The following is a 9,814-nucleotide window of genomic DNA, read 5'->3' as shown; positions in this document are numbered from 1 at the left end:
CATCAAATGTTGTCAAAAATACAAAATCTTCTCCGACATCAACCTCAGACAAATCAGACTTTTGATGAAATGTATTTCACAGCAATATATTGTTACTGCACATGTAAAATGGCTAGGTAAGAGGAGGCAGACACTGCTATGTTCATGAAACAATGCTCCAAAATAGACACGATACTCACATAATACAGACATATAAAATGGTAATTAAAAAAAAAAAATTATATATATATATATATATATATATATTTTAAACCTGAGACTTGAGTCACACTATGACAAGAACAGAAGTACAAGCAACCAAGCTTGCAGGGCTGGGGGCTATCAAAGCCACCAAATGAAATGCATCCATACTACATAACCCAACAATTAAGTGTATTCTCCAAGCCAGAGCTCGGTCCTAACTGATAAAATGAGCAAGACATGGCTACCTCTTCCTTGCAAACCCATACAGTCTTTAGCTAAATAATTAGGTCCATGTTCTTCTATTCTTGGTACACAGACACACACCTCTCCTAGTTTGAACATTTTGTCAAAAAAGGTTTTATTTACATCAGATCAATTAACAGTCTCTATGACATGACACTGCAGTTACCTGACCACACATACACTGGCACTGGTGTAAATCTTCGATTGGGGAAACCAACATACGCTGTGCATGTCCAAGTCAGTTTCATTGGCTTCGGCCAATTCCACAACAGTAACCATCCGTGCTTTTAACCATTAGTGACTCGATTAAAATGCAGCAGGTGGTGTACTGGTTGACTAGATTGAGAGAAATGGATGTCCCACGGGAAAGACAGGGACAAGGACATTCCTATGAAGAGGGCTTTTGGAAAAAGAAACACAAATGCCTTGGAGTGGCAGAGCACTGATTGTGTCCATATGATAAAATAATAATAATTATATAAAAGAACTGACAAACAAACAGAAATGTATCGGTCCAAGGTGCCTGTGGAGGGCTTTGTTTTTGTTTTGTTTAGAAGAGCAGAGCACCCATACTGCCGACTTCACTTTGTTCCTTTACAAAGATCTCAAAGTACTGATAGATGATGGTGACTGCCAGCAAAATTCCTGTTCCTGAGCCAATGGCACCCAAGAAATCAGCCATGACAGATAGGCCACCTATGCACAGTCCCCCGAACGCTGCAGCTGTGGGGATGTACCTACAAGACAACAACAGTGGAGTTCAAGAACCACACCATAATTATGATGTGCTTATTTAATCTATTGATTGAACAACATATTCTTCGATATTTGGGAAAAGCAGTATTTTTGTGTTCTACCTGTTGAGTTCATGTACCATGGATGTGTCTCTGTGTCCCCTCATCACCATCTGCTGTTCTTTAAGCTGTTTTGCAACCTAGAATAGAGAATTCCAGTGATGTACATCATTATTACTCAATTCAACACAGAACATCATGGTGGTATACATCAGAAATGACCTGAAACATTCAAGGAAATACACTCACATCTTTGGCAGACGATCCAGACACCTCAATCCATGTCTTTGAAAAGAAAGCACAGGAGCCCAGCATGAAGATGATGTAGATGACGGCATGGACTGGATCCTCTAGGACTGAGCCGAATGACTCGGGAGGCGAGAGGTAGTAACACAGACCGCCTACAGGGTAAGCACGAGCTGGCCCTCCAGTCGAGACGTCCTGTTAACGTACATATTCCATGTGAAACTCCTGACACATTTTAGACAAAATGATCTGCTTCATGCAGCAAACAAGCACACACACCTTCCTGTGGTAAAATGTCATCAAGGATAGAGGACGGTATTGTAATACATTTTTACCACTTATAAATAAAACATCTCTGTTTAGCCAGATTGTACCAGATTGCTGTAAACAAGGTATCTGCAGGCATCACTTCAAATCTAATACTTTTTAATACCACATTAAAAATATTTCCAAAAACATTTTAAGACCTGCACGTCACTTCAGTCATGCTACACGATACATCAGCTATATACATCCATTTCTGGGTTTAAGTAAACTATAGCAGGGAAAACTTCTACATAGGGATATGCAAGACCAGAGCAAATATCCTTTCTGCATTACCATTTGCTCAAACAGTGGGGGGGTGGGGGGGATAATCCAGTATTTCCTTTCCATGACTTTCCAAGAGAGGGACAAATAAATATTATATTATATATAAAAAAAGAGAGAGGGATTATGCCAGTCAGAAGAGTAAAAGAGGTCAAATTAACCATCACTCGCTCAGCTATATTTAAAAAAAAAAAGAAAGATATTAAACAAAAAACTCTGCTATTTTGTAATATTACTATTGCACTGAATAATACCTAATTTTTTTATTTGGAGTGCAAATAGTAATACATTTCTGACGATTCACTTTTATTCGTTGGACTTTGTGGCTTTTATTTTAGTGGAAAACTGCAGGAACACTTCCTTTTAGTTGGCATCAATTTTTGTAATTCATGTCTCATTAGAAATCAGGTGAAATGCTGTAAACCTCTGCCCACAATAATGTCTGACATTACGCTAACGTAAAACCAAAGTGAATCTGGCATGTGTCGTCTCTAAATGCACGTCATGAGCGACTCAAACTCACAACACAGAGATCCAATTGGTGTGGAGCGGCAGTTGTTGTGAACCGAGCCGCTCTACAACACCGATGAGCCGCACTCTGAGTGCAACACAGTCACACGGCTTTACTATCTCAAACAGCAACGAGCCAAAATAAAATCTAAATCTTCTTTACGGTGTCGGTGCAACTCCATTTTTAAGACCTTTGAGAGATTTATATTGCTAAAACATCTGGTTGAAATGTGCCTCCGAACTTCAAGAGTGATTCAAAGGTGCAAGATTAGCCCCACCCCCTCAGACCAAAAGTGTACATTTAAAATAAAAAAAATAAAAAAAATTTTAACATCTCGCAGGGATGACATCATTTTGCATGCCAAAACACAGAAATGAGTTAGCATTTTAGCCCGTCCGGTTCATTATCATTTTGGCCATAATCGTGCAGTCCTACCCATAGGTACATGAAGAAACAAAGACTGGATACTTACAGACCAGGTGCCCAGCAAGTTCACCAGGAAGTTGCCACTGAAACGAGTGGAGAGCATCTGAGAGATGACGTAAAGGTTGGACACCAGCGCAGACTGCAGGATGATGGGAATGTTAGAGGTGTAAAAAAGCTTGATGGGATACGTGTTGTACTGGCCACGGTAACGTGCAGACTTGATGGGTAGATCGACTCTGAAGCCCTGATGGAGGGGGGAGAAAAAAAAAATCATTGTTTAGATTTATAAATTAGACTAGTAATTATTACAACAAATACTGTGAAAAGGCCATCATTGCTTTACGGACCTGGAAATATATAACTACGGCAAAGACGAAGATGGTAGCGATGAGGTTCATGAGGTTGGGGAGGTTCTGCCTGTAGAAGGCTTCTCTCAGAGCTCGCACTTTGTCAGTGCGGGTGGCCAGCAAGTGGAACAGAGCAATAATAGCACCCTCAAACTCAGTGCCTGCAAAGAAAAAGTGAAGGAAAGGGGGAAGAAAAAAAAACAAACAACAAAAACACAAATAAATTCAAAATCTGTTAATATTAAATATTATTGGCTGACTAAGGCTATCGCTTGCGCACAGACTAGCATCCAAGAACAAATTTGACTAACAGGACAAAGTCAAACAGATGGCTGTGCTAGCTCATAAACAAATAACGAGGAGAAGAAAAGGGGAGAAAAAAAAAAAAGACAACCTAGTTTTATTGGCACAGCAGTTGTACAAATGTAAACATGGCACAGAAACAGAATTGTAACTCTGCTGCAGACCGTCCTAGATTGAATGCTAGGAGGATAAGATCAATGGTTACCTCTGCCCGTGTTGACTGTAGTTGGACTGAAGGCTTTCCAAACGATTGTTTCACATATGTTGGTGGCGATAAAGAGAGAGATACCCGAGCCCAAACCATAACCCTTCTGCAGCAACTCATCCAGCAGCAGCACAATCAATCCAGCCACAAACAACTACACAAGAGAGCATACGGTCAGTACACACTGTAACTGTCAAAAGGTCCAACTCAGTCTTAATCTACCTGAAGAAAACACAACCACGTAGATATGCTGATTACAGGCTAGTCGAAGAGCAGTGTTTATCATGCAAGATTTGGCAAGTTTATCTAAACAACGCACAAGACAACCAACAAGTTGATCTGAAGAAGTGTTTAAAAGGAACCCTGACTATGATGACTTGTAGGCCTCAACACACAATAATTGCCCTTTCCTACTAAAATTAGTTGTTAGAAATGCATGAAATATGTTAATTGCTTTAAAAATCCTTAATATTTAATACACATTTTAACCTACGGATGCCACCTTTACGTGACCTGTGCAATGCACTCGGAGTCGATGACGTAAAATGGTTGCACTTGAGCACTCAGAAGAATTAGCTATTAGCCCATGCAGCAGGAGAAGAACACCACACTGTGCTACTGTTGGCTGTAATTTTCTAGTTCTTGTGTGCTGCGATACAGGGTATATCTGTAAATATAATCAAACCCATAAGTATCTTGTTAGTGTGTTTTTTCTGTATATATTAAACGTAAAGCACATGTAAAATTAGCCCAAAACACCTAGCCAAGGCATACCCAAAGTAAAATTAAAGCAGTTCTTGAACCATTTGGAGTACATGCATGGTTTTGGTCCCTTTTGAAAGGTGGGCTAAATATTTTTACGTTATTGGATTGTTTGGACCTTTGCCAGTGTAACAAGACTGTTTTTGTCATCAGGATGTTATGGATCAGTGGATTACTATGATTTAGATTATGTAACTGTTTGTTTGTATATCGGTGGTTTGACAGAGACATTGATTTGTAGCTACTATTGTGATTGTATCTCAAAACGATTTACATCAATCAAATCACAAGACTCTTAGCTTTCCAAAAGGTATGAGTTCCTTCGTACACACAGACGCTGTGTAGATAGCATAGATTGCTCATAACATGGCAACAGCATGCTGGCGAGCCGTCAGAATTTTAAACAGGATAAAGTATACGACAGCAAGATGGCTGATACTCTCTAAAATTATTGATACTAGAATACGTTTCATCAGAAAACGATAGTTTCATCCATATCCTTACCTTGAACAACAAACGCTCTTGGTTGGCATAGATGTGCAGTTGCTACACAGACACCATCGATTTTGCCCCACTCTCACCTCCTCACCTCTCTGATCTTCATTTTGATGCACATTTTGAGTAATGTCTTCTATTTTAGCTTCCTCACTTATGTTATGTTCAGGTTCAAATTGAAAAGACTGAAGACATGTTTATATCGCTGGAGAATCAAGTTTGTTGCAACCTTTTGACGTCACTACCCAGAACGCATCGCGACGTAAACTGGAATGATGGCCTGAGAGTGCTAGGATTTTTTTTAAAAACTGACATCGAGTGTGTTTTTGTATAGTGGATTTATATAGCGGATGTGAGGGTTAATCTAATAACCCATACAAGTCTTCATAGTCGGGGCCTCCCTTTAAGGTTGCTGGCAAATTCCAAGAAGAATAGAATCAGAAAGAAATGCCTCTCACCTGAATGATGATGAGCAGACAGATGCCAGCACCCATCTCTGACGGGTCTCCATACATGCCAGTCATCACATACACAATAGCCTGGCCAATGGTGATGATCATTCCAAACACTGCCAGGAAATTTACATGAAGCCTTGTAAATTTGTAATCATAATCTTTATGAGAAAACATTGACAACGGGGTGGTTGCAAGAAAGAGAAGCGACTACATACGTTTCTGGGCGCCGTTAAACAGTGCTCTGTCTTTTGGCGTGTCTCCAACCTCGATGATTTTAGCTCCAGCCAGCAGCTGCATGATGAGCCCCGAGGTGACGATAGGAGAGATACCCAACTCCATCAAAGTACCTGTAACAAAGATATATGCGTCATGTAATGTACATAAATATACTACAAAATTGAGCAATATCACAATATAATATTGAGATCATGATCATCAGTTATCACAATCTCAACAAAACTCATTTCTGTAAAGTGTTACTTTTTTTTTTTACTTTTTTTTTTTAGACATTAAATAAAAGTGTAGACACTTTTTTTGCTGGCATTTTGTAGTTAATCCTGTACATTATTATACATATTGTGCATCATAGAAAAGTCCTTATGTATGAGTGATATATAAGGGATAATCCACGGCTAGGTGTGCGTTACATTCAATTCAATTCAATTTTATTTGTATAGCACTTTTAAACAATGGACATTGTCCCAAAGCAGCTTTACAGAAATACAAATTCAGAATATAATTTACGAATTTGTCCCTAATGAGCAAGCCAGACGCGACGATGGCGAGGAAAAACTCCCCGAGATGCTATGAGGAAGAAACCTTGAGAGGAACCAGACTCAAAAAGGAACTCATCCTCATCTGGGTGACACCAAATAATGCGATTATAAATAAATTCCTCCTATAACTGTGGTAATACTACATTCTCAAACCATGCTCTTGTGTAAGCAGGAAAATTCATTACAGTTTTTACATGAAGTCTGTTTTGTTGAACTTTTCCACTGTTCACTGATGGAGACTTGAGCGCAAAACAGTTTGTGGCAATTGCAGTCCTAAAGCTATCGTAGCAATTTGTAGTCCTAAGCCATCATAGCATAACTATTCACATGAATTGAGGTCCAAAGCCATCCTCATGGTCTTCAAGGGGCACCATTCTCATGATTTGAATGCACGACGTTCAGGCAAAGAACCACTTTACACGAAGCAGAGTGTAATACACACCTAACTGTGGATTATCCCACTTATACCATGGTCAATTGCCAGCACTGACGAGTTAAAGCTTGTCATTGATGTTTGCTGAGCAAAATTTGGCTGAAATTTAGTTAGTTAGTTAGTTATTTTATATACATACACACACAAAAAAAAAATTATATATATATATATATATATATATATATATATATATATATATATATATATATATATATATATATATATATATATATATATATATATACACACATACACACACATATACATACATATACATATATATATATATATGTATATGTATGTATATGTGTGTGTATGTGTGTATATATATATATATATATATATATATATATATATATATATATATATATATATATACACACATACACACACATATACATACATATACATATATATATATATATATATATATATATATATATATATGTATATATACACATATATGTATGTATATGTGTGTGTATATATATATATATATATATATATATATATATATATATAAAAAGAGCTAGAATTCTGCCTGCTCTAAATCGTACACAGAGATAAAGTAGTGCGATAAGATTACATTTATTTGAATGCATTATAATAAATAGTTATGAAAGCAAGCGAGAGACCCGAGTTGCAAGTCTAACTGTGCTATGTAATAGGTTTACAGGTGTTTATAGGCAGCACGGTGATTAAACTGACTGGAACTACCTGTGCATCATACACATTATGCACACCTTCCAGCCAATTAGAATCATATATTCAGACAGACCATGGTATAAACATGACACATCACCTACTCCTAAAGAAGAGAGAAGACACAACCAACAACCTGAGTAGCCAGCAGTGCATTTACCAATAGTGAATGAACCATTTCCTCAACATTGTGAAATACAGTTATTCACGGTTTACGTCAGAAGTAGTCTCTTGTTTTTTTGTTTTTTTTTGGGGGGGGGGGGGGGAGTCTCCTGAGGGGGAAAAAAAAAGAAGCAAGTTTATATAAGCACACCTCTGTTGGAAGCAAGAATGACTCTCATCCAGTAAAAAGGATCTGCAGAGTCTGATGACATGATACCGAATAAGGGAATCTAAAGAGGGGAAAAACATATGTCGTAAACATGGCATAATTAACAATGCTTTTTAAAAGTTAAACAGTGGAAAACTAACTCCTGGTGTTTAACACCCAGCATCCATCATTCGCATGCACAGCGTTTGAAAAATCAGAGGAAAGCAAACGAACCTGGCAGCACACCAGGAAGATGAACAGGGTGATGGCTGTCCATAGCACCTTCTCTCTGAACTGAATCTGCAACAAAACAAAAACAATCACCCCATCCATTCTGAAAAATCCAACAGCACAATAATAAAAAAAGAGGGCAAAATAAAATACATACCCGTCTCTCAGGTTTCTGGATCTCAGGTAATACTGCACAAAACGGTTTTATCACCTCCAGAAATTTAACTGAAAAAAGATTTGCATTGGACAGAAATAAAAGTCAGGACAGTGCAGGAAAACATTCCCTCTTCCTTCAGACTACGTGGCTTGACTCTCAATCGCTTCTCTGCTAAAATTGTTGGGTCTTAAATGCAGGCAGAATCCCAAATAACTTCCCCAAATAGGGTATGAAAAAAGAATAGCATCTACTTCCTAAGTAGTGCACTTCGTATCCGACAAGGAGGTATTTGGGATCCGAGCACTCTCGTGCAACGTCATCACTACAACCACTAAAGCCTGGCACTAAGAGCTAAAATGTGTTGGATGAGATTCTTCAAGATGTCTTAACAGAACAGTTTCGACTTTCACGCATTAGAGAAGTTAAATTATTTATTTATTTATTTATTTATTTAACAAATATCCATTTTTAACGCTTAGTGATGTAACCTGGTGTTATTCCAGTCGAACTCTAGCTTGTTGTATTTAATATTAGAGGACTTGCGAGAATGTTAGTCAGTGTAACACTGTAACAAAATTAAAAGTATAACAGAAGTAATGTTACAGTGTTTAGATGAGCTGCTGTGATGACGTTACATATAGCAAGCACAGTAACCTTAATGCAGTTAGCTAACAAATCTAGACAAACAAAAATGTGTTTCAGCTGTACTCTAGCTTGGATATTACAACTAATAAGCGTTCCCAGTAAATGTATTGCTAATAAAAATGTTATTACATATATAATATATAATACATACATATATATATATACATAATATATAATACATGTATACATATAATACATACATACATTTTATATATATATATATATATATATATATATATATATATATATATATATATATATATATATATATATATACACACACACACACACACACACACACACACACACACACACACATACATACATACATACATACATACATACATACATACACATACACACACACACACACACACACACACACACACACATATATATTGGGTGAGCTGCTCCTGCCTCTCTAAGGGCAGCTCTCATTCAGCGTGTGATACAAAGCAAAGGCCTGCTATAATAACGTGCAAAACAGCAACATTTCTCCCAAATTAGTCCTAGAAAACAAGCATACTTCAAAGAATTTTATGAAAAGCAGAAAACTCACTGCCCATGTTGCTGTATGTCGGTATTCCAGACGGATTTCGGTGCGGTATAGCCGCTGAGCTGCTCCTGTGTGGCTCAGGCTGAAGAGAGAGAGAAGAAGCTCCTCAGCGACACGTCATCTTTCAAACCCTCTAATACACGTCAGAGTGCTGCGCGAGCTCCTCTCCGGCTCTACTCCAAACGCCCCCGTACCCTGTATATAAGTGCACTACATAGGGTTTCAAACAAAGGCTTTCACACCCTAGTGCACTGTATATCCTGTGAGAACCGTTTGGGATTCGTTCCGCAAGTGAAATCGCGGCGTGTACTAAAGTTTTCATTCCTTGTTCAGCAGTTTTTACACTGTAGACAAAAGATCTCCGAGTATGAATTTTCTTTCTTTCTTTCTTTCTTTCTTTCTTTCTTTCTTTCTTCTTCATTCTTTACAGTCACACTATACCTAAT

General features: G+C 37.8%; 1 protein-coding gene across 1 annotated transcript; it reads right to left on the bottom strand.

The window, feature by feature from the left end:
* Nucleotides 1–56: 56 nt before the first annotated feature.
* On the bottom strand, nucleotides 57–9,514 carry sec61a1l (SEC61 translocon subunit alpha 1, like). The gene is made up of 12 exons (XM_017480378.3): nucleotides 9,372–9,514; nucleotides 8,168–8,235; nucleotides 8,014–8,079; nucleotides 7,783–7,861; nucleotides 5,774–5,905; nucleotides 5,562–5,671; nucleotides 3,847–4,000; nucleotides 3,339–3,499; nucleotides 3,038–3,235; nucleotides 1,470–1,661; nucleotides 1,284–1,360; nucleotides 57–1,163 (listed from the first exon to the last, which is right to left on the bottom strand). Exons 1-12 carry the CDS (start codon nucleotides 9,376–9,378, stop codon nucleotides 977–979), a joined length of 1,431 nt encoding a protein of 476 aa, XP_017335867.1. The 5' UTR covers nucleotides 9,379–9,514; the 3' UTR covers nucleotides 57–976.
* Between the last annotated feature and the right edge of the window lie 300 nt (nucleotides 9,515–9,814).

The sequence above is a fragment of the Ictalurus punctatus genome, chromosome 11, assembly GCF_001660625.3.
Source record: "Ictalurus punctatus breed USDA103 chromosome 11, Coco_2.0, whole genome shotgun sequence".
Lineage (NCBI taxonomy): Eukaryota > Metazoa > Chordata > Actinopteri > Siluriformes > Ictaluridae > Ictalurus > Ictalurus punctatus.
Note: the sequence above shows the minus strand (reverse complement) of the source record. Positions and strands in the feature narration are given on the sequence as shown.

Coding starts and splice junctions, on each gene's coding strand:
- sec61a1l (XM_017480378.3), bottom strand. Junction 8,080..8,167: donor TCCAGAAACCTGAGAGACGG/GTATGTATTTTA, acceptor GTTTTGTTGCAG/ATTCAGTTCAGAGAGAAGGT. Junction 5,906..7,782: donor CATTCTTGCTTCCAACAGAG/GTGTGCTTATAT, acceptor TCTTTGTTACAG/GTACTTTGATGGAGTTGGGT.